Here is a 25581-nt window from a genome sequence, read left to right as displayed (position 1 = left end):
ATTATATGTAGTAAAGCTATAGTATTTATACAATCGGAAAGTAAATTATAGCGTGTGAAAACACCAATTTTGACTGTGATCGTGAATTTTGTTTCAGGTAAACCAAATATCAAAAGCTCAATAAATGTTGATGATTTCTTATTGATATATATGAAGAATTTTATACCTGCAGCTCTATTCAGATTTTCTAGGAAAATCCATGTCATGATGGCCATATTAATAATGCTAATGTCTTACATAAAATTTGACACAATCTGTGGTTTCACGGGCAAGGATTATTTTAACCCAGGACAAGGCCTTGGATAAATTAGTATATTTTTCAGTTGTGCATTATGATACAAAACTCTGGTTTTATTTGACATTTTTGATCAAGACACCTCTCACATTTAAGTTAGTCTGGGACTGTCTAAAGGCCTGTGGGGGAACCCAATCATTATTCACTATAGGCTAAATATTAAAGTCCAATGAAAATCCTGCAGGAAATCACCTATTAATTATCTATATGTGAGATGAAAAAAACTGCTTCTGGACCAGTGGTAACATCTTGCCAAGAGGTCTATACAGTTAAATCTGACAATGCAACTCAATGGGCTGTTTTCAGATACAACGTCGCCATCTAGTGGCAGTGTGTCTTCTCTACTTGGATTCGTAAATGCTGCCTCTTTTGGGTCAGCGAATCAACACACATTTACATATTTATCTTGAATAATTGCTTTTTTCATCCCATCCAATTCATTTATTTAACACAAATATTAAGATAGGTGCAGTCTTTTAATAGCAAAACACATTGTAGCAACACTTTTCTTGTTACCATAGTGAAGAAGCCAAAAAGGACATGGGGAATGTAGTGTTCTTCAACAGAGATTACCATTTAAGAACACACACAAAGATAAGAAAAAACATAATTAAGAAAAATCATAATTGTGATAGTGATACATACAAACATAAACATTATATTACCGTTTCACAAAGTAATTTGATTTATTCACAAATATATTTACATCATAATTTATACATATTAAAAACCTGTCGAGCACAAAATGGCAAATAGACTAAGAGGATGAAAATTAGTAGTGTTTCCGTGATGATGCATAATGAAATATAAAAATGTCTGTACAATGTTCAAAAAATTTGCAACTATTCTCAAAATTTCATCCCATTTTCTTAATATAAGAAATGTCTAAAAGCTTTACTCATACTTTTCCATGTATCAACAATGAACTCAAATAAAGTTTAGTTGCGCTTAAGTTTCTGCACATAAAAGCCATTTAAAATCATGGATACACTAAAATCAAAATGAAGAATATAATGCATGTTTATTGATGTTATGAATTGCGGAAAAACTGAAGGGAAAGCTCATAACCAAGAAACATTGTAGCACTCATTGGAAATCCTCTGATGGCATTGACCGTCGCCCCGCGGAAAAAAACCTGCATTGGACAAAATAAAAAAAGAATAAAACAAAAGCATGTAATCAATGTAAACTAATTTTTTATAATAATAATTATTATTATTTTAAGCTTTGCAACTGCATAACGCTGAGTGACGGTGACATTAACATACTTGTATTCCCTCCGTCTTGTAGCTTTGCATGATGCAGTGCAGAATGCCGTTGTATTTTCGGTGCTGAATGGCATCTGCCTGTAGTCGACTTTTCACTACATCAGCCGGTGTGGCTGTGACCCATGAGATGGATCCTGTGGAAAAGCATCAAAACCATGTGAGATCTCATGTAGGGGACAGAACTGCAGTATTTTGGGTCTCCACATTGTTAATCTCACCGCAAAATCAGGTTTAACCACCTAACCATCCCTAATATGAATCAACAGAAAGAAAGCTCTTAATACCAAAAACCATCCCTCCATTGTCTGTCATCTTTATGCGATTGTTGACAAGTGATAATGTCATAAAGATCTTTTGAGTCACCTGTGACATTATACCCATGAGAAATGAAACTCGATTGAATAATGACAAAAAAGATCAACACGTGTGCAAACAGACCTAAAATAATAGCAATACAAGTATATCTGGTTCTCATAGGTCACTATCACACCCGTGCAAGAACAAAACCTGTTTTTGCATCTGCTTTCATTAGCTTTTTAATCCAACTAATTGCCTGTATTTTATTCTTTGTGTCTATACATTGTGCTCGAAACTGGAATGCATTTCCATGATCAAGCTAGAGATCTAGTTCTTTTAAGAACGAAATACTGTAATTTGTCATCGATTGCCTAGTTAAAGCAAAAAATCTTGAAAAACGGCCAAAGAGTGAAATTTAATTATATGCTGGGTGCATATTTTCTTATTTCCTTTAGTGAAGACTGATATGTCATTATTTGTGTGATGTGTTTAAAGAGCACAATAGACAGTCTGCCTCGGTTTCTGGTGAGACAAAACAATTACTATCATTGGAGTTTTCATGCATTATGGCATATGCATTTACCTAAAGTGACCCCGGACCACAAAACCAGTCATAAGGGTCAATTTTTTAAATTTAGATTGGACATCATCTGAAAGCTGCAAATAAGCTATCCATTGATGTATGGTTTGTTAGGATGGGATAATATTTGGCCGAGATTTTACTTTTTGAATATCTGTAATCTGAGGGTGCAAAAAAAATCGAAACCTTGAGAAATTTGCCATTAAAGTTGTCCATCAGCATAGGAGGCGCTGTAGCAGGCCATTGCTAGGAATAGACTGGTTTGTTTTAACACTCTCTATTGGCTAACCACTCTAATGACGTTATGGAGAGTAGATGAACCCGAAAGCATACATCCTAAACTTTAAATAGATACCAAACTTGAGTGGGTAGATCCCAAACCCTGGTCAGCAGAGAGTGGAGTTTGTAGCCGTGTTTCCGGTCATTTTTGTTCAACAATTTTGCTGCATCCACTCACACAAATAAAGTTTTGATATATTTACGGTAGGAAATGTATAAAATATCTTCATAGAACATGATCTTTACTTAATATCCTTATATAAAGAAAAATCTATAATTTTGACAAGACGACAGGATGTTTTTAGGTCGCTCTTGGCCAAAACTAGGGGTAATGTGAACAAGATCTCATTCAACAAGTTTACCTGCTAAACCTCCTGCAAGCCATATGGTGCATGGATGGGGGGAGCCATTTCTTTTAGGATTCAGCCAGTTACAGAGTAACGTGTAGGGAATGAAGTACAGGGTGTAACCCGGTATGTCTCGTAGTATCATTGCCCCGGCTCCTCTGTAGAGTCCCTGAATACCTTCATTCTGCAGTATTGTGCTAATGCAGTGGATTGGCCCTCTGGACATAGTCTGGGCCTGAAGTCCCACTGAACGAAGCGGCATGCTTCCATTCCCAGCAAGATTAAAGTTTTCTGAAAACACACACAATTTTCATGATCTTGATTTGTATCATTTTGCAGTTGTTCATTTACTTGGTAATGAGTCAGTCCCATGAAACCATTCAGTCAGAAGCTTTCTGTAATGATTACCTAGTTTTTTATGGCTAGAAGTTAGTTTCACAAAAATTAACCCCAGGCTACTCCGAATCTGACTTTTCCAACATAGGAAATTTGGGTTTACCTGCGAGGACATGCTGAGTTTGCATCTGTAGCCTAATTTTGACAAGGTCAACGGGGGCGCCCACCCCTACGGAAACCAGACCAGTCAACATGCTTGCTGCAGTCATGTCAAGCATACTGGATGGGTGTCTACCATCGCCATAGCGATATCTACTGATCAGACGTTGCGTGTTACTGTAGCAACCAAACACCATCGAGTTATACAGGGTGATGCTGGCCAGTGGGAAGGAAAGTCCTTTAAAAAATCCTGTAACCTGAGATGAGACGACAAATGTGACGTGTAAAGGAAACAACTGGGTGGTGCTGGTGAAGTTGACAATGGGGTATATGCACACGTAGCGATGACGTAAGTCTGCTAAAATCTCAGACAGTTCTGTTACATCCGGCACGTGCAGCGTCCATTGGAAACAATGCCGTTTTTCACTCGGTCGCTTTAAGGTGCACATAGGATTACAGTAAATGACGCGAGTCAAATTATCCAAACATTACGTCATACCTTAACAACCAAAAAGGAAAAGCCCTTTAGGCTATCCATTTCATTTGTACTTACTTGAGGCATGATGACAAAGGCATATGGCAATGTTCAGCCATAGTGTGGTCGGTTCACTGAAATATGAATGTTTATTTTTTACTAAACACATCGTTATAACTTGATGAACAATGACCTCAGGGCAATGTGAGCGGAAGTGGCTTGGCTGGCTGAGAGTTTAGCAGAAGTACGTCATCGGCCTGTCTGCATATACCCCATTGCAATATGACATGTATAGAAATATAAATGAAATATTCCTAATGTATTTATACAACAACTTTAAAATCTTACGGTTTCCTTTTTGTAGATTGTTACAATACAGTGCAGAGTATTCTTGTATCCTTTGCCGGCTTGTAAACGTGTCTGTAAAAGACATGAAGTCATTTAGTATCTATTCTCTGGACCAAAGGAATGCTTTATTTCATAAATTTACAAAAAACAATCTTTTTGTCTCAATACCTTTACTGTGTCAAGAGGATGTCCTACAATCACACTGGATGCTCCTGTAACAAATACAAATGGTATACATTTAAAATATGTTGCAAATGAAGTGTGTAGGTAAGTTTGAATTTAACATGATGATGCTGATAGTTTCAACGATGCACAGCTTTCTATGCGTTTGTCCTTAAAAAACATGATTCATTTGAATCATGAATGAAAGACATTGTTATAAACATTTCATGGTTAGTGCAGACACATTAGGTGGTGGCCCCTTCACAAAATACATTTACTTTCAAAGAGAAACACAGTTTCGATGAGACCGAGAATGTTTTTTCTCAGTTCTCAATGTATAACACAATCGAGTATTTTCGCCGAAACGTTTACAATGGATTTGATACATTTCATCAAAATGTAAGCATTTCTTTTCAACTTCGAATGAATATTGTTATTTTTTAGAAGATAGTCACATAAAAAATATTAAACAATGACGTAAAAGACGCCCCTGAGGATTCACATCACACCGATGTGCTGTTTTTTGTAAGACCGCCGCTGTTTTTCTTTTCTCTACAGTCAATTATAATTATTTCTCAAGCAGAAATATTTTAAAACTAAGAAGGAGAAAAGTTTACCCATATGAGTTGCTTACATCCAGAAAAGTTTGCCCATATAAGTTGCTCACATGCTTTGATGTAAATACGCGACGTAAACAGATAAACAAGCTTAAGAAACTATACTAGTTTATCAAAGACGCGCAATGTATCGCTCAACTCTCACCAGTAAAGCAATATCAGGTAACCAACGTTTACGTTTTTTTTTTATGTTAAACGCGTTTGTAACCTTTAACAGAACATGCAAAAGAAAAGAAAACTCACCCCCAATCCATCCTGCTAAAAAATCATCCAGATGAAAGACAGTCATTGTACACCAGACTGAATTCACATCTGTGAATTAAGTTAGCAGATAAGTGCAGTCGGCATTGATGCTGGTCAAATGCTATCGCGAAGCCTTGACCTTCATGTAACAGCCGGTCAGATCAATAAATGCAGAAGAAACTTCATCCAAAACATTTCATCTGAAGTGGGCGGTGAGTGTGGGGCGTTACAGATACACCAAAATAGTTCACCAATCGCCATCCGTGAACTTCTGAGTAAAACTGGTATGCATTCATGTTTTACAGAACGTTCTCAATTCTCATCCTCGTGTGTCTGCGGAGTTCCTCTTTATGTTGAGGAATGATTGGAATGTGCTGGTGCCCACGACTAAACATAAAGCCAACCAATACATCAATTCAAGCTTTAAAAACACTCGTTTTTTGTATGCTCCTATGAGATGTAAACAACATAGCCCACAACTTCAAGTGGAAAGTTACCAGCAGCGCTACTGGCATGACGTAATGATGTATACATTGTAAAACACCAAGTGATCAATAAGTCAAGCCAACATGTTTTTACTTGAACTCATCAAAATAAGTTATGCAATTTCAGCTTGTTTTTCTTAACTCATCAATATTTAAAATAACTGGTTTAACTACATTTAAGACCGCAACACGTTTTTACAGTAGGCATATAGTTGTTGTATTGTTTATATGCTGTTTTATATTGGCATATCAGCTGAGTTAGTTATGGGAAGCACAATGCAAGTACATGACAGTTAAAACTCTCTATTACTGCCATACATGTCAGCTGAAAAGCACCACTTGTTTTAAAATGATCCCTCATTTGTTTATCACGTTTACTGAAACTGGCTCATATTTGAACAGTTTTTTTCCACTCTAAAGATATGGAATTTGAAACCCTTTCTTGTGTAAACTGAAGCGACACTGCCTTTATGGTGAAACACAGTGTTGACAATGGTGTCGAAAACCTTTTGGCACAGATTGTTAGTCTCTCTAACTGAAAATGAACTCATGAAAATCATAAATGGTGTATGTTTACCCGGGAATGAACCAGACAAAATGAGAGATGTACAATTTTTAAACAGTTTTTTCATTTATTGGAGGTGTTGCACATGTGAACCTGGCTTTAATGAACTGGATAAATGAATGTGTTTGCACAGGTTATGGGTGCACACAAACACACAATTGAATGATTTGGATCATAACTAAGTTAATTTTCAAGTGATAGTAAAGGCTGGATGCGTGAGGGAGAGACTTGCGTGTTAACTTTGATGTGTTTAAAGTGCACAATAGACAGTCTGCCTCGGTTTCTGGTGAGACAAAACAATTACTAGTGAAAGAAAGTGAAAGAATCGCCTAAATAAGAAAGAGTCAGCCCGTGGAAAAATGCCACAAAGAAACAAAACCAGTTAAACAGTCACGACAAAGTTGTCAAAGTGATCTGCATTTATGTTGAAAACATCATATAAACGGCTTTTTATTTAGGCCTTGGTGATTATTAACTCACAACGAGTAATAAATTCATATCACATGGGTCATTTGTCCTTTATCATCTGACCTGGGAAAGGTGAGGCCATGAGGCAATCCACTCATGTGTTGAAGCAATTCACTAAACGTTCTGATGGCTTTGAAATGCAAGTGTGCCGGACAAAAGGTCTTAAATCGCTTTAACAAGGCTGATTCGGGTCTTTGATTGGTATCTCACGAGCACAACTATTGCTGTGATAAGTAATCAATGTTTAACAAAACAACACAGGCGTCTGTTCCCGGCATGCCGAATTGCTTACGAGGTACAGAACAGTCCATCTGTTTATGCAAATAACCGACTAGGCACTAAAAGAGATCTACTGTGTATTTGTTACAGACCTGACTACTGATGAGAATTTGGATTAGCTGTGACAGTAATGTCAAACGTCAGCTGAATAAATTCAAACAGCGACGTTGCACAGAAAAAACAAAGTCTTTGTTATGGACACAGAATGAGTGTGCCACTGTGTGATGGAATGTTTTAAGCCTCACACAGCTTTCGGGATTTTAAAAGGCTTTGTGAAATGTCAGAAATGGGAAACAAGAATTAAAAAAATAAGCTGGAACTGAATTCTGGTGAAATTATTTTACGTAGCTATAATTAATTTCAGCTGACTCAGTTGAAAAGACAGAGGATTCTTTTGGCAGGTTGCTCTGGGCCTCCTAGAATTAGAAGTTGGCGAGGTCAAGGTCTCTGGTTTCAACACGGATGAAAGTCGAGGTCTTCTTAACTGGCTTCTGTGCACCTCATTGACCCACTGACACAATTAATGTAAGAATTAAAAGAAGGTAGTTACAGAATTTAACATGTTTTATAATTGATAACTTGTGTGTACATTAAATTTACATGCTGGAAACATTTGTGCTGATCTGATACTAAAATATACAGTTCAAAATAGGTCAGAAACCTTAACAAACATGTTTTTGTCCCTTTTAATGCTCTTTGACAGAGATTACAGTGAAATATCAACAGAAGTCATTCACCTTGGATTTTGTTACTATTTAGCCAACTTTCGAAATTTTCGACTGAATAAATAAAAAGGTTTGGAACAGACTGAGATCTGATTTCCCTTCAGAATTGATAGTATTATTTTTATTTTTATGAAAAGGTAATAAAAAAATTGTAATAGTATTTCACTACAATATTATATTAAGTGTACATAATACAATTATATTATCTTATTATCTTATATTATATTGCATGGCATGGCATAGCCTGGCATCACTTTATATCATTCATAATTATTAATAATACTAATCCAAACTAAGTTTTTTATATATTTTTTACCTTTTACAAATAAACTTGCAATTTGTGAAATGCAGATAAGATTGAATAAACAGAGTGATCTTGAGTAGATGTCAGTCAAATCTTGAAGTCAATCTGAACGAGAATTCTCTTTTTTGCCAAGTAATTTGTTTGCTCAAGTAACAGGTGGACCTGACATATCAGCTACTTTTGTAAAACAGAATGTACTCTACAATATATACACGAAGAGTACTATATGTACACGAGTGTAGATATTGTAGAGAACATTCTGTTTTACAAAAGTAGCTGATCAATAGCAGATATGACAGGTCATCCTGTTATTTCAGCAAACAAATTACTCGGCAAAAGAGTAATTAAAATTTAGAAAAAGATTATTACTTTGATTCCTTTCAGTACTTTTAAACATAAGTGTCAATTCAGCGCAGTTGTATCAATGTCCTGTGTAACAGAAGTTGGAAACTGCTACCTCATGTTTTGACGAACACAGAGGTCCTGTGATAATATTAGTCCCGTGCGAATCATTATCTCTATGATTTGGCGGTCAGATATATTATTTTTCAAGGTTTTATCCACTGTTAAATATGATATAATAATGAATAATGGAGGCTGTGTTGAAGTGTTTTGATATTATTTCGGGTGCTGGGTCATAGCCATACCTGCCAACACTGTTGTTTTATCTGGGAGTCTCCCGATTTGTTATTTCTCATGGAAACTACCGAAACATTTGTAACCCAATCGGTGATCTTCTGTCTGGCTCGCGATCGCGGGTTTCAAATGCTGACAGGTACGGTCATATTTCACTATACACCATACAACTATATATAAACTATACGCAAAGCCTTGTCATTACATTCAGGAAATAAGTCCGTATATTTGAGTAAAATCACATGATTCAATTATCTCGTGCGAATGAGCCACATGAAATACATGTAGAACCTCATATAAACGAAAAGCAAGACTGACCAGTTTGGGGAGTCGTTCCCTATTTACCTTTTTCGATTGAACACTTTCCTCAGTCCCTATGTGCCTCTTTCTAAATATGTGCTCTCCAGATACTCAAACCATTCATCTCCTCAAGAGCTACCCTTTCTGGCAAAAAACAGAATAATGGCCATGAGATCTTGGTTCAGCGACATTTTCAAAATGTTCTCAGCTCTTCTGGCATATCACGTGAACCCTAATCATTCCTTTCGGACCGGAGCAGCCACAACGGCTGCCAGCATAGGCATCTCAGATGAGACAATCGGAGTCCTGGGTTGCTGGTCATCCGATACCGTTTGAACATCGCTAATAATCTCAACGATCTCTGTCAAACCCTAGCCCATATCGGCTCATTCAAATCTTTGGTGATCTCCGAGCCATCTCTCCTACCTCCCTCTGTGACAAAGCCCCCCCTCTGAGGCTTCCTTTGTCAAGACTCCCTGATCAGCCAGACAAGAAAGCCTTCACATCTTTTTTCAGTCTTCTTATATTTATCACTCTGATAAATTGTTAAACATTAAGATTGTAGTAAAAAAAGTTTTAACTAAAGTTGAAAAAACAGCGTATGCTGGATAGGCAGGTTTTGAAGCATGATACCTGGTTTGTGCTGCTCTGTTAAAAATCCAACTTGCAAAATGTTCTCCCCACAAGACAAATAAGTAACGTCAACATAGTATTTTTAGTTAAAGGAGTCAAATTATTGTTTTGCATATACTGAACAAAAGTTAGCCTAAACATGTTTCTAATAAAGATTATTTTGCGGACTGGATGTTTTTGGAAAAATGCGTCAGAAAGTTTGCCCAACTTACAAAACAGTGTATTCTGAACAAGCAATATTGCAAGAGTTTGAAAGTTTCCAAGATGCATTGAGCATGTTCAATTCTGTGTTTCTTTTTTGCTTTTCTTTTAAAGATTAGTGTTTTAGTTCTTGCTGGCTAAATGTATGCTTTAATTTCATTGTAACTGTTTGTTATCTGTTGAGTTTAGAATTCTTTTAATAAATGATGGTTTTTGATTGTTACCATGGTTGAGATTTGTGTGTGTAATTGGTGTGACAACAATATCTTTATTAGGAAAATAAGAAAATCAACATTATATTAACAAACAAATTTAAGATGGCTAAACAAAGTATCATTACTTATAATGGTCAACCTTCTCTACTCCGTTTTTCTCCGTTTTTCGACCCCACCTTTGTGGGGTCCACATTGTGGCGTGGTCTTTGCTAGTGATTCACATTTTCAGACAAGTAATATACACATCTCTGCTACAAATGATCATGTGAAGTGTGTATGTAGAACCTTCTTGTACAATAACAGTACAAAGAAAGTGACAGAAGCGCAAATGTTTACTAACACCATGAGTTGGGTAAAATGTATAACACTTGCAAGAAAATTCTATTTGAACACAAATAATTCAGTCTTATTTTGTCTATATACTAGAGGTGGATGTTGTTTGTTCATCTTTTTTTAATAGACAAATATTCTCACGTCCATCATCTGTTCCTCATCTCACATTTGTTCTATGTTCGATATAGATATAATAGAAAGGACTGCACAGTTATGACAAAATCAACATGGTCAATTATTTCTACTGACATTGTATAGATTTATCATTCTGATTATTTTAAGATATGTCAGGGCAAGTTATTTTCAGTTTAGACAGGTCAAACAATCATTTTCTTCTGGGATTAGTCCCAAGCCTTGAATTTGAAACCGGGCATATACATTCGATTTGGTGACTTTTACACCCAACTCAGAGAGAGAAAAAACACAAGAAACGTAAGATATCAACATTCATGTCGCCAAATTGCTCTTTTTCTTCATAAAAACACATCAAATGTTCCACAAATTTGTAAGTAACTATTGTAATGTTTACTCACTAATTTGTGGCACATTGTCAGACTCTGACAGTAAGGGGAAAAGGCAGAACAGAGAAATATATTTAAAAAAAATATGTAAACAGAATGCATATGCATGCTTGTACTTGAAGTTCAAATAGAGTGTGAAAAATATATAGACTAGCAGCAATGAATGAATTAATGCAATATTGTATCATTGATTCTGCCTAGCATTGCAGTTATGTTTTTAAATTCAGATTACTAAGGAAGGCTGTAGGAGAAAAGCCTGTTTTTGTGTTGATGGTTCACTAGTATTTCTCAGAAGCTGGAATGTCGTGAACACTATCTGAGGAAACCATGGTGATCCTTAACAGCCCGCTTCCTGGACCCTTCATTCTCTTTGCTGAGGGGAATTGTGGGTTGGGGGGAGGTTGTGTTTGCAAACTGCAACCAATGTGTTTTTCAGCAAATGATCAATAAGGGTGTGTTGCATTTGTAAATTCCCATTGGCCCTCAGCACACATTGAAAAAAGCTAGCAGCACAAATGTTAGCGTGAATTTGTATCCACTTAAACTGAACATTTCACATCAAACTTTTTTGATAAGCCCTGTTTTACACCTGTATACCAAACCTCTGGCATGCAACTATACACAAAAAATGTAAAGGGTTAGGCCTATACAAGTTTTAAACGTAATATGTACAACAAATCAATATTATAACATAATATAAAAGATAATATTAATAACATTTTATAAATATTATATTAATACACTTTGAAGGGTACATTTAGTGTTTTTAAATTACATAAATCAACATTTTGTCTGCGAAAACAGCATATTGTATTTCTTATAGACACTAGGGGGCACAACAGTATAAACTATTCATCCTGTGGTCTTAGAAACTTGTGCTATCTTCGTGGTTTTAGGCTTTAATTACCACTAACCTTTTCTTTCTTACTATGGATTCTTATCACGAAGCACAAGACTCCGGACAAATCCCTTCAGTTCACTGGAAATGTGGAGAGGTGAAGTATACCATAAATCTTTCTAACACAACTCTCCTTTGCCCTTAAGTGCACACAGATGGAACTGAATACTCATCGGCTGCTTAATAATAATAACGTCCTTTTCCTCCATAATTCTCTATTTTCATTCTTTCATCCTTTCTTATATATATATATATATATATATATATATATATATATATAAGATATATATAGGACTAGGCTACATCAACAATTGAAACAGCTTGAATTTTATTAAACTAGTTATTGCCATTTAGATGTCGATCCTTCACACCATTGGAATAAAAATGTCTCACTCTTTTAGCAAGCACCAAATTGTGCAGGTGTCTAATGATTATATTTTGGTATTTTGGATGATGTATCGAGCAATTATACACACATTTTGGAGGAAATCCATTTTGTGAAAAAGAGAAAAGGTCGACAAATGTAAAACTTAAGTGGGTTTTCAAGACTGTTGGGCATTTAAAACAGCCGCTTAAAATGTCTAAACACACTAAGACCAAGCAAAACAACAACACATTATCGTGATTAAAGAAAGTCGCTTCCATGTGATATTTTGATTAATAAATGTAGTTCCAGGTAAATTTAGCTTAACATTAGTTATGAAACCTGCTGGACGATTGTTTGAACATCTTTCAATTGAAAATTGTTTTATGGAGGAGATACAATGATGGTAATAATGTGTTTGTTTTATAGATTATACAGATTTTGTTAATATGAGTTACGATGAACGTTAATTTTTACATCCAGGGTGTAGGTCAGACCCCTCCCTGCTTTAGAATGTGCCCTACCCAGGGAGTCATTTCCAGCGATGTCCCTTTGTCATGATCATATCACTGCACTACAAGCGATGCTTTCAGTTTCAGGTATGCACTAAATGGGTAGGCCTACTACAGAAGAACATGTTGAGTTTGTGTGCATGTAGTATATTATACTATGTAACTGTAATCTGTTTGGTTTTCTATATTCCTGACATTTTTACACAAAATAAAAAGCATTAAATGCATGACAGACACATATTTCACAATAAACAGATGCACAGGGATAAAATGAAGATAAATGATGAACATAACATAACAAATTATTTCAGATGGAAATCAGTCATAGCATATAAGCAGTGACGCTAAAGATTATGGCCAAACTCTCCATATACTGTTTGACTTCATCTTGGGAGCGGATTGAGACGCAGCCTGCATCTTCGATGTGATCTAGACCAATGACACAAAAGTGACCACTGTATTGGCTTGTTTTCTAGCAAGGACAATGCAAAGAAAAGTTGGATAGGAGAGCGTCAACTGTACCAAACATCCCAGAACAATCACCTCGGAAGGATTGTTGCATATACAAACATTATAATTCACAAATCTGAAGTCCAGGTTTTTGAGCAGTATTTCAACAAAGCCAGTGAACATAACTTGGCACAAAACACAATTCATTCAGGTTATTGCTTTTCTTAAGGGGATCGTTTAAGCATTTATTCACCTCCTCGTGTTTTTCAAAACACACATATGACATTTTGAGAATTGTCGCAGTAGTTTAGTGTCCATAAAATTGAACTCAATGGAGGTAATTTTGTTTGGTCACATTTTTCGAAACATCAGCTTTTGTGTTCTGCACAAGAAAGTAAGTCATGAAGGTTTGAAGTGTAGTGAGGGTAAGTAAATGCTGAAAGACTTTTCATTTCTGGCTGAACTATTGCTTTAAGTGACACAAGGAGATGGGCAAAGTGTGAATCACACAAGGTTGCATAAAGCAGCCAAAGGTCCAAACATGAACACATTTCTTATGTAAAAGCATGACTGCATATTTACCCCACAGCATCAGATTAAAGGAGAAGCAACGTAATGTGGAGTGACAACCCTATTGGGATCGGCTCAGAGTGGCGTGGCCACGCAACGCTGACTGTACGGGCCACATATTTACAAAGATTTTTCCCAAATCTATACCGACAACCAAGGAGGAGCTGAACTCTGCATCATAAAAAACAAATTATTTAAAAAGGTAGGAATGCTTCTTGCAAAAATGGTTGACACCTGAGCTTGGGGTTGCAAATTAAGCCGTCCTCCTCTTCCTGTCTTGTCACCCGACACATACAAACAGTCTTGACACTTTGTCTTGACAGCACGCACTCTGGAGACTTGCCTTCAGACCTACCTTTCTGCCTCTGCCTGCTGTGCAGAAATAAACAAAAGGATGCTCCTTAAGGGGGTGTTGTTGTGCTGGCTGTATCTCGATGTGTAATCTCTTTACAGGCAGTGAGATCTTGAAAACTTGCAGATCTACTGGATAACGTTTTGGTACGAATGAGGTTTTAACATATTATTTACACGCAGCCGTTATATTACGATATACAGAGGTGTAAGGGTTCCAGCATGGACTAGAACTTAACGCCTATACAGTTCAAAGCTTGCAGTCATCTTTGGATTTTCCTCTATAAGCTTCCAGGCCTGGCCACTGCTTAGTCTAGACGCTGGCTGACATTGGTCATGTGCAGAAGAGAACTGCCAAGCTCTTCAGTCATCTTAATACGCCTGTAGGGTAATGTGCTTCTGTGATCTCCAGCGGTAAATCCACACTAGCAGTGAAAAATAGAAGATAAAAACATATTTGGTTATTCATGCCTCCAGTGTTTTATTGAAAATGGAAAGAGGGACTTATGAAATTCTATTTCTATTCTTTTTTTAAATATTCTAGTATTATGACTGGCAAATAAAGAAGGATTATTTTGACAGCATGTACTGCAATCTGAATCAACAGCTTTATAAACAAAATTTAGAACTAGAAGAATATAAAAGCTTGCTTGGGCAAAAATCTACTGCACCATTGTTCTGGGTGACTACCAGGGTGTCGCTATTTGGTTGCTGACCTTAAAGGTCCAGTGTTAAAAAACTATTTGGTTCGTAAAAATATGGTTATTTTTTAAGGGAAACACTTCTGTGTAATAGTCGAATTTAATAGTCGAAATAGTCGAATTTAACAACTGTAACCATGCAAATTAAGTAAAGTTGGTGACCTACAAAGAAATACTGTTCTGATTGGCTGTGTCTTGTCTGTCCCGCCCCTTTTTTGCGTTCGGTATGGACAAACAAAAAAGTTATTGATGGAATCTCATCTTATCTCTTCGCATCGCGTTTGGTTATGATGCGGTGTTATGCTTCATGACCTTCATTTAATAATCATTGCCCTTTCTTTGCAGCACTATACAGTTTTGAGACTAAACCTGTCATATGACGGATTGGACAAAGTTTGTATTTAGTTTGTGTGCTAGAACTTTGTGAGGCAATTGTACCCAGGGACCTTTTGTGCTCTGTGAGAAGAGGGGAACAAAATATTGAGAAATCTGGTATCTTTCCTTATTGGATGTCTGCTTTTTCATTTGAAGTGTTTTCAGCATTTTTAGGTTTACATTTCTAATATGCATAGATTAAGAGATGAAACAAAGAGAAGGAACAAAGGATTTTTCATCATCAGACCATCCTCTTAGATTTTTTCGGCCTGTGCCAAGGCTATTGTTTGCCAAATCATCCATGAAAGTCCTTGTTGTTCAATCTCGTACTCTCCTCTTTGGCCTTGAGGGTTTATTGTGTTCTGTCATTGCCTTAAGTAGGACTGAATGCTCATATTGGCTTTTAGCCATGGCTCCTGTATTCTCCCCTTTTGTCCCCAGTAGTTGAAAAAGGCATTTTTTGGTACTGCTCTTTCTAAATTGCGTAAAAATCCAACATTAAAATTCTGCATGTCTGTAGTGAGCAATGCCCCATGTAAATTATGGCATATGAGAGTCGTTTTGGACGTGCAGTACCTTTTAGAACTTGGAGTTGGTTTTATGGCCATGGCTTAATTGAGTTATGCAGTACACACAGGCTTAATGTATGAATAGTTAATCGGGGGGAATCAGTTTTCTTGAGTGCCCCATCCTTATCTTTTAGAATGCCCTTCATAGACATGAATCTTATATCATTTATTTTAGCATTGACCTTGAACAGAATACCCTTTTGATAACCGATAAGTTTAGACGACAAACAGTCTTTGTTCTGTTTGATCTAATTTACTGATCTCGAAAGCCTATATAAGTGTTTTAATTAGATTTTAACCACCATGTAAATGAATGAATGAAGTCATAAATCTATAGTTTTACAAGCTCCTTTATGTCTCTTTTGACGTCTTGTTATACGGTGGTCATTTATTGAACCTTCTTGATCACGGTACATTCCAAGGTCGTGCATAAATTTTCTCTTACCTGATGATGATGAGTTTATAGCACTATTTTGTTTCTGAGTCTACATAGGACCACAACTGTTCACTGTGTTGAAGTACCTGTCTATATGTGTTACAATTTCAGTAGTGATCTATCCAAAAAGATGGCAACTTAACTTGGCAGAATGTCCAGAAGATCAGCAGGAATTAATTTCAGCAGGAAAATAACTACACATTTGTAGGTAGTGAATAGCATTACTAAAATTTAAATAAAATTAATAAAAAATTTCTTAAACTCTTAAATTTTCTTTAAAAAATATAGTTTTTATGACAAAATATTTTCATGTTATTTGTATGACCGTTTAGTTCCACAAGTGGTGTAGAAATAACAGATTTTATCACAATTTACTTTAACTAGCCAGGGATATAACAGAGTTGGCAACTGGGATACTTTTAAACTTTTGTCAATGTGCCATGGGTTGCTTTTAATTCCATTGGTCAATTTTGTGCATCAGCTGTCATTCCTAAGGTAAAATTTACGTATCTTCTATGTTTGTGATGTTATGCAGATCTGGCAACCCTTATGATACAGTGTGAAGTTGCATCAAAATCACTGATAGGTTTGTCAAAAATCATGTTAAATTGAATCATTTTAATACCAAGTCGCATGAAATTACTGTCCCGCCTCCAGACTGATAAATATGCAATTTGTAAAATGAGGCGTGTAATGAGATACACTTAAGATTGTTTTGTATTTCCCTAAGAAAAGGTAGGGTGGTAATTTGAAATTTAAATGCTTAAAGGCCCACCTTTTATTTTCATTTGAATGGAGATTCACTCACACGTTACATTTTCAAGCTGCTCGATTCAGCGTGACACATTAAGGTCTATTAAAAAATAATTCATCTCCTGAGTGGCTGGCCTGCTCCAAAAAAGTTTTCCTTCAGACAGTTTAATCTTTTGATTCCCAGTCACATACTCACCTCTTTGTATCTAGGAGGCATGAAAAAACCAGGTGGTGTACAGATTTGCTGGGTGAAATATGTTTATGTTCTATCCAGACATCTACACGTTTTATGGGAACAGATGGCAAATACATGATAAGAGCATCTTGGGTGTTCTCTTTATGGAATTTGTTGCTTGTTGTTCTCTGTATAGTGCAAGCGTGCTGCAGAGAAGACTGAAACCGTTCTGTTATGATCTTTAGAAGCCATATGTTAGGTCCCCTGTTTTCATTTATTGGACGTATCATTTGCAAAACAAATGATATGATTCAGTTTTAAAAAACGTAAGCTTTGATGCTTTTCACAGTAGATATTTCAGGCATCTATTTAGATGTTTATGAATAGCCTTTCTTTAGATAGCACTTTTCAGGACATCTTTTTGGTATGAGGCCTTAGCTGTTGGACCAGCAGCTTTTCTAGAACACATTCATCTTCTGAAAAAGTCTAAATTTGTAAAGCTCACAAAGCAGCTTTCTAAATGGATCAAAGGATCAGTTCGCAAAAAAAAACTTGACAGTGTCAGTCCCGATTGACTGTAACTTGTTCAATGGAAGGTGTGTTTAGTATCTTCTCAATTGTGATTGGGTTGGCTGCTGTCAGTGGACAATGTTCTGAAAAATAGAGAAAATATAAGCATTAGCCTTTATATGGGGAGAGAGCCAGAGAGGGACAGAAAGAAGAATGCCAGAGAGGATAAGGGAGGATAACGGAGCTTTGTAATTAAACTAAATCCTTAAAGTGGTCATATGGCGCGAATACGTGTATTATTGTGTCCTTAGTGTGTTATTAACTGCAAAAATGAAAGTGTCGGAACAAAATATGCATTCTATCTAAATGCGAATGTTCACCCAGACCTCGTATAACCAGACGTCAATCTACGTCAGTTCATGGTATGATTTAACTAAGATCGGTAAATGTATACGCAAGTAAGGTGGGCATATCTGTCAGTACAATTACTACGGGACCTGATGTTCCAAAAATGGTAAGAGGCATTTCCGTCACACGCTTGCATTATTCAACCAATGCACTAGGTAACTGGCCAATCAAAGCACACCTCGCTTTTCAGAGCGATGGATTTGGAAAATAATCAGTGCGGAACAAAGAGGCGGAGCAAAGAGGAGATACAAACCTACAGGCTATATGGAAAATACAGCTTTTTTAACCTTAAATCGTATATACATATTGCATTGCATCTAAAACAAATGATAATATTTGTTCCCTTTCTGTCGGTCTCTCGACGTTGTGTCGAGAACGACAGATGGGGTTCGCCCTTGAGAACCAATCAACTCTGACTACTATAACAATGGTCAATGAAATTGTGCGAATGAAATTTGCATGCCGGGCTCCGCCCCCGGATATCCGGTATAAAAGGAAGCCGGCGTACAGCATTCATTTATCTTTTGTTCTTCAGAGCCTTCGCTCTGGGACCCCCCGACCACCACACTGGAAGGTTGCAGTTTCACGAAGCTTCGAGCTGACACGCCCAGGCTTGTTACCGTCGCTTCGCTGAGATTGTGACGCGATACAGCGTGGCGTTTTCCATAGGCAACCCCATCTGTCGATCTCGACACAACGTCGAGAGACCGCCAGAAAGGGAACGTATTGGTTACGTCTGTAACCTCAGTTCCCTGATGGAGGGAACGAGACGTTGTGTCCCTTATACCACAAACATGTATCGTATTCTGCTGCAGTCGTGAGAGGCTCTCATGCTCTTCAGAACAAGAGGTAAATGAATGCTGCACGCCGGCTTCGTTTTATACCGGATATCCAGGGGCGGAGCCCGGCATGCAAATTTAATTCGCCAAATTTCATTGGCCTTTTCTATAGTAGTCAGAGTTGATTGGTTCTCAAGAGCGAACCCCATCTGTCGTTCTCGACACAACGTCTCCTTCCCTCCATCAGGGAACTGAGGTTACATACGTAACCAAGACGTTTTACCCGTATCATATACCCCCTTTAAATGTGCAATATACATTTGTATTATTATCTGTTGTTGTTTTGAAACTGATTGATGGAGAGGTCGCAGCATTAAAAGATGCTGGACACAAACTAAGTCATCTTGTATCAAACTTTTATCAAACTAAATACTCTTATAAGAAACGAAATATGCATGATTAATATGAGATTGGCAGAAACCGTGTCTGTTACCTAATCTTTAAAATGATGTCTCTAGAATTATTTCACTGGTAGAACAACTCTTAACTCTTTTATCTATTTTTAAAAGTGCCTTGAGTCTAACCTGAAAATACAGTTAATACTAAACTGCCGGTGTGAATAGACATATAGTCTGCACAACACATGAAGTCACCGAGGGTCTGGCAATGTGTTAAGAAGCATGAAGTTTAGGTTCCCTACAGGAAGGTTGAATAAGCCGAGTCTTGGAATGCCTTCTGTCAATGCTAATCTCGGACAACAGAAAATAGTCCAGCAGTTCTTCTGTGGCATTATCTGAAACAAATGTGCATTTGTTTTTGTCAAAAATCACAATAACATTTATGATTCCTGATAATGTGCTGAAAGGGTGTCGTCTTAACAGGTCAATGCCATTACACCTCTCACCTTCAAAACTCCTTTGTCTTTGCCTGAGCAAAACAAAACTATACAGTACAGTTTCTCAAACACTCACCTGGTCTCTGCCATAAATCTCTGTCTCCATTATAGTTCTGCCAATAGCATGGCCATGCTGGCTGCACACACTCTTTATTGTGGGGTTTGATGCATATTTCACTGTGCCGGGGTGTGACAGAATGAGGTTGGAAAATGAGGGAGCAGCTTCGTTATGGTACCAGAGGATTGTTCGCTGGAGCTGCCAAAGTGCCATGAAATAGGGGGAATAGAGTGGCAGTAAGGAAGAGGAAACGGGAATGAGACAAACCCCATGAACCATCAACATCTCGTTTCGTTCTCGCGTTCTGAAGCAGGAAGCCTGTTGCTGTCTCTAATGCCAGCTTTATATTGACAGGGAAGCAGTCACTACAACATACAATGCTGCTTTTGTTTTGTTATTCTAACTCGAAGCACTTACTGAATTTTATTCTTTCCTGTAGCTCAGTGTAAGAGCATTGCGCTAGCAATGGCAAGATCATGAGTTTGATCCCAGGGGATTGCACATACTCAGATTCACGCGTCTGCCCAATGCATAAATGTAAATTGTATATTAATTGATGTTCATCCATGAAAATCATTGAGTAAAGATGAATTCTTAAAGTTATTGCTTTTGAAATCCTGTGCATATAGTGTTGAATAAGCAATGTAGTAGAACTTGAGGTGTACCATACTGTACATTCACACATCTGCTTTAAAATGCTGTAATCTCACTAGTGTAGTTTCATCACACAACCTGCTGGAGAACTAAGTTATGTTATAAAGATGATCTAGACGGTAGGAGAAATTTTCCCCCAATGGACAAAAATGATTGATCACCTACCCTGTGTCTGATCTGACTAAAGCGAAGTACAATGAGAAGAGGACACTTATTTTTCTTGCAAAATATATTTTTTTACTATCAAACATATTGGTTGATAAAGTGTAAATGACAAGACAGACTAGATTCCCCTTCTTTTGACATTCCAGCTTTGACATTTCACTTTACAGTAAAAAGTTGCCAAAACTGTAGAATTATATAAAAAGCCATTTTGTTTCATACAAATTTTCCTGTGTGTAATATTTATGAGGATGTGCATTACATAAAGTATGTCTTCAGAGGTGTATAAAGACCTTTCGTAATGAAGCCTTATGTTTTTGACATTAGAATGAGCTATTTCTATCTACCAACACCCTTGCGTGGAAATGTTCTTGTTGTTTCTACAGTAGCCCTTAATAGACAACCTGCTTTTCAGGGCTCGTTTCGTAAATACGTTATCTCGTTCGGTAAAGAAGCGAAAACGTGGTTAGTCCTCTGTCATCCACCATAGTGATTCGAATGGGAGTGAGCCGATGGTTGCAATTCGCAACCTCACCACTAGATAAAAATCTCCAATTTGCTCCTTTAAATTGTGGTATTCTTTCATCTTTTCAAATCAAATATTTTGCTGTACTAATATGAAAACATAATGCATCTTTTTAGATCTCATACATGTATTTCTTTGTCAAACAAAGCCAAGTTAATAAAATGACTGATGTCACACCGGTATGTTGACACATCCACCTCTGCAACTTATTGATTCCCTTTTTGGCGACTCATATAGATCATTAAACATTTTGATGTTTTGTATCACCTTTAAAAAAACGAACATTACAAACGAGCAGCTATTTTTAACAGAGGATGTCAGGATGATCTCAACAGTCTGAGTGCATTCCAGTGCATTTCAACCTGGCTTATCTTGTGATCATGTCACAGTGTCAGCTGAGCAAAACGGCTGCTATTGATAGTCAAAACTATTTGATACAACAACAAACCAAAGTATTTTTGTTTTAGGGAATAAAACATTCACTATTGGAAATAGACCTGAGAAAAAACAATTGTTCATTGTGATGTATGATTTCTGTCTTGAGGCAATATTTTTAAGGCACTTTTCTAAAACAAAATTGTCATTTCCTTAAAACAAACTGGATGTCTCAACTTTTTTAGCCGCAGGTCTGTGTCTCGATTCTCGGTTCTATGTCTCGATTGACATGCTGATTCAGAGCAAAACAATACCTAAAGATTCCAGCTAGTTTCCGAATCATTTATCTTTCCTCTTCCGCATTGCCTGAAGATTTCCAAAAACAGCCTGACGTTCACACTAATCTTGATTTTCAATAAGAGTGATGCAATGTTTTTGTATTGGTTTCTAGTAAACATGGTTGCAAGGTAGTCATGGTTGCAAATAGCCATAAACAGGCACTGCCAACATTAGAAACGTTAGTCCATACATCCTCAGCTAAATTTACTGCCAAGACGTCTTCCAGTTGAAAGCATTGTGAATTATGATTGGGGGGTTAAAATCATAGAATTACGGTGGCATCAGGTTGCAGAACTGTCCCTCTTTATATTGCTGCTCAATGGGCAAGAAACAATTTCCTTTTCACCATCAAATCTGGCACGGAGTCATAAAGATAAAATGTTGGATAGAGTAGAGTCATCTGAATCAATGGGTTCTTAACTCTGATTCTATACGGCATACCTAATGAGAAAAAAATATTTTACTGCCCCTTGCCATGAAATGCTGGACAAAGCTTTTTCCAAGGGCAGAATTCAGTCTGACCTATCAACATTCAGTCCAGCAACTGCTATAAATTGCAAGGCTGTGTGTTGGAAAGGACTTGTATTGATCACAAAGAGTGAGTAGGACACTAGAGCTCCGCTCTATTTAGATTCTTATTAACCAGAACACACACACACACATACACACACACACGCACACACACACACGCACACACACACACACACGCACACACACACACACCCTCAAGACCCTTTTGTGGATTTGATGTCATTTATATGCTAGTGTTCTCCTACAAGTTGACAAAATTCCTTCTTGGCAGATTAAATTAGCAGGGCGGGGTAAAATATGGGACAGGCTGAGCTCATGAATATTAATTAGCATGCATTGACGTCGCTGGGTAATCTTCTTAGACCTTCTAGTTACGTTACCAAATTGATATTCACGAGCAAAACCTTTGTCGTAAATAGATTTCCTATGCAGATCTTTTAGCATTGAGATGCAATAGCAAGGTGCAACAGTCAAATGTGAAATGTCAAAAATCAGGATGCGGTATTAAGAAAAAGTATAAAATCATTTAAGCAATTATAGGTACCATTAGCGTGTGCATTCGACAATTCATTATATAATTTCAAATACATTTTTCTGAAATTATAGTAGTGCGATGTTCTTTATTTCTGCTTCGGGCATCATTATTTATCTATTAGTAATGATCATTTCTAGCACACATAATTGTACAAATAAATGAGGACAAAGAAGAGGAGTTGTTTGATGCGAATATTAAAGCTTTTATGCAAAGAAGTGACAAAGTTGCTCTTTGTAAAATTTGAATTGGGTGTATTGGTAACACTTTAAAAGTATTAACCATTATATATTAATTAACTAATTAATAAACTAACCATGAACAATGTTTTTCAGCACATTTAACATTTATTGTTAATGTTAGTTAACGGCAATACAATTATTCAAATTAGCTCATGGTGTATATTAATTAATGTTAACGGTTACAGCATTTGATTTTAAGCATGATTTAGTATGTGCTGACATTAACATAACCTAAGGTTAATAAATGCTTTAAAAGTATTGTTCATTGTAAGTTAACTGTATGCTACTGCATTAACTATTGTTGACAAATAAAACATTATTATAAAGTGCTACTAATGTATTCTATCACATGCAATAATTTGTCATTTAGAGTTGATTTAACACATTATGAGGCTGTATATTTACTGTATTTGGTAACATTAATGCTAAAAGATTTCCCACGCAATTTACTGAGCTTCCGGTTTGCTGCAGTCCATTTTTGGAATAAAAAATGTCATGATAATCATTGCCTTATAAAGTCAAAATCCTTTCAGAGAGATGTGTATAACTTTTCACGTCCATTGTCTCTATTACATCTGATTTTCTTGAGGGTGAGAATGATGTTTTGTGGGGTGATTAAAGGTAAGCTTGCCATCTGCTTCTTAACAACACCAGATGGTTGCGATTCACCTCTAGTCAACATTTTTATTAAGTTGGAGTTTAGAGCTCAGATGCTCTGCCAGGCGATGTTATCAGGTATGCGCCTTCACCATGCAAGTTTTAAGGTGCTGAAAACTTTTTTATTGTTTTGCAGTCTTTTCTTTCTTTTGTTTTTTGAAACCACAATTTCATTTCCCCCCACTTACATACTTTATAAATAAGCTTACATGTCGGCCCACTTTTTAGTTTGCTTGTTATTAACTAAACAATTTGTTGAATGGGTCTTGCAGTTTGGTCGCATTTAAACAAACCGTATGATACATTGACATCTATCAGTTGAGCTTAGATTCGCAGTCTAAATTCAAAATATTGGAGAGAGAAGTTTAGCCAAGTGACGGTTCTTTTTGGTTTCTTTTGCTTGTTATCAGAAATAATCTATAGGCACTCTATTGTTAATGAATCTGTACCGGAAGTTAAGTTGGGGTCACAATAATGAGCATGCACAGTAACGTTTGTTTATAAACTGTCTATAATACCCCAAATAAAAGTATTTATTGGCAACACTAAAGATGCTGTCATATGAATATGAAGATAAATTGGTACCAAGCAATGATAGAGCAACTTACTAGCACATTTATAAAATAATATTTACATTTCTTTCGGAGCTGTCACGTTTATTAGAATAGATGATCCTTTACTTCTCTTGTTCTCCAGCTGATAATAACCGGCTCAAGCATCATAGCCCACAGACTGTAAGTGTTCTTGTAGAGCAAGCTTTGTGTCTGCATTGCAGAGGCTGTCGGAACCCAGATTGATTTGTAGCTATCGAGACAACAGCGGCCGGTTGCAAAGACCTCTCACGTCAGCGCTCAAACCACACTTTTGAAGTTAGGGAAACTCGGCATGATTTTGCTACTTGATGGTTTGCTGCTCCTAAATCTTTTATTGCTGGACATACATAACGTTATTTGAATTGATGTTGCTGTAAACAGCCTTAATGCATTTTCCTTCGAAGCTTGGTAAATAAATATTTTAATTTGTGTGGTTATTTAACTTACAGGCTCTGTGTTTGTTGTCAAGTGAACACCATAAAATGTATTAATTGCTGATTAGTGTTTGAATAATATATAAATAAAGGAACACAATGAAAATAAATGATAGAAAAAAAGATACATTATCTCCTTCTGCAAAGAAGCGAAAATGTGAGGAGATGTATGCCCTGTGTCAGTTACCATAGTGCTTAGAAAGAGAGAATGAATGGGTGGAGTGAGCCATTGATTGTAATTTACAACCTTACCACTAGATGCCACTAAAATCTCAACATTGCTCCTTTAAAGGAAGAGGAACAGGGTGATGTTTTAAACACCCTCAAGCCGTTCTAGTGGTTACAATACACGCGACAACCAATTTTATTCCTAGAACTGTGAAGCAACGATGTTCTCAATGTTTGAATCTCATTGGTTCTCGTGGTCACAAGATGCATGACAACCAATTACATTAAAAAGTGACTGATATATAGGCTTATTTTTGTTGGGGTGAACTGTTCCATTAATTACTCAAACTACAGACTAAAAATGACGTAATTGACAAGTTTTCCCGAAAAAAATACTTTTCATTGACATTGCAAGAGAGTCTTTATATTTTTGGTGTGTTGACACTAGTAACTACGGTTAAAAAAGTGTAAAGATCCACTAAAGTGATTGTTT

The 25581-nt window shown here is 36.7% G+C and overlaps 1 protein-coding gene across 1 annotated transcript; it reads right to left on the bottom strand.

Annotated features, from left to right (window-relative positions):
- Window positions 1-752: 752 nt before the first annotated feature.
- Window positions 753-5709, bottom strand: slc25a48 (solute carrier family 25 member 48). Its single transcript, XM_056770445.1, has 7 exons — window positions 5407-5709; window positions 4553-4596; window positions 4385-4456; window positions 3566-3818; window positions 3082-3357; window positions 1564-1697; window positions 753-1430 (listed from the first exon to the last, which is right to left on the bottom strand). The coding sequence occupies exons 1-7, from the start codon at window positions 5450-5452 to the stop codon at window positions 1326-1328; spliced, it is 930 nt and encodes a 309-aa protein (XP_056626423.1). The 5' UTR covers window positions 5453-5709; the 3' UTR covers window positions 753-1325.
- Between the last annotated feature and the right edge of the window lie 19872 nt (window positions 5710-25581).

This window comes from Triplophysa dalaica, chromosome 16 (genome assembly GCF_015846415.1).
Source record: "Triplophysa dalaica isolate WHDGS20190420 chromosome 16, ASM1584641v1, whole genome shotgun sequence".
NCBI classification, from domain to species: Eukaryota; Metazoa; Chordata; class Actinopteri; order Cypriniformes; family Nemacheilidae; genus Triplophysa; species Triplophysa dalaica.
Note: the sequence above shows the minus strand (reverse complement) of the source record. Positions and strands in the feature narration are given on the sequence as shown.

Excerpts from the sequence above, each read along its gene's own strand:
- slc25a48 (XM_056770445.1), bottom strand. The coding sequence starts at position 5,452 with ATGACTGTCTTTCATCTGGATGATTTTTTAGCAGGATGGATTGGGG. Across the intron at positions 3,819-4,384 it reads CAATCTACAAAAAGGAAACC|GTTACAGGATTTTTTAAAGG; the intron begins GTAAGATTTTAA and ends GTCTCATCTCAG. Across the intron at positions 1,698-3,081 it reads GCTTGCAGGAGGTTTAGCAG|GATCCATCTCATGGGTCACA; the intron begins GTAAACTTGTTG and ends GCTTTTCCACAG.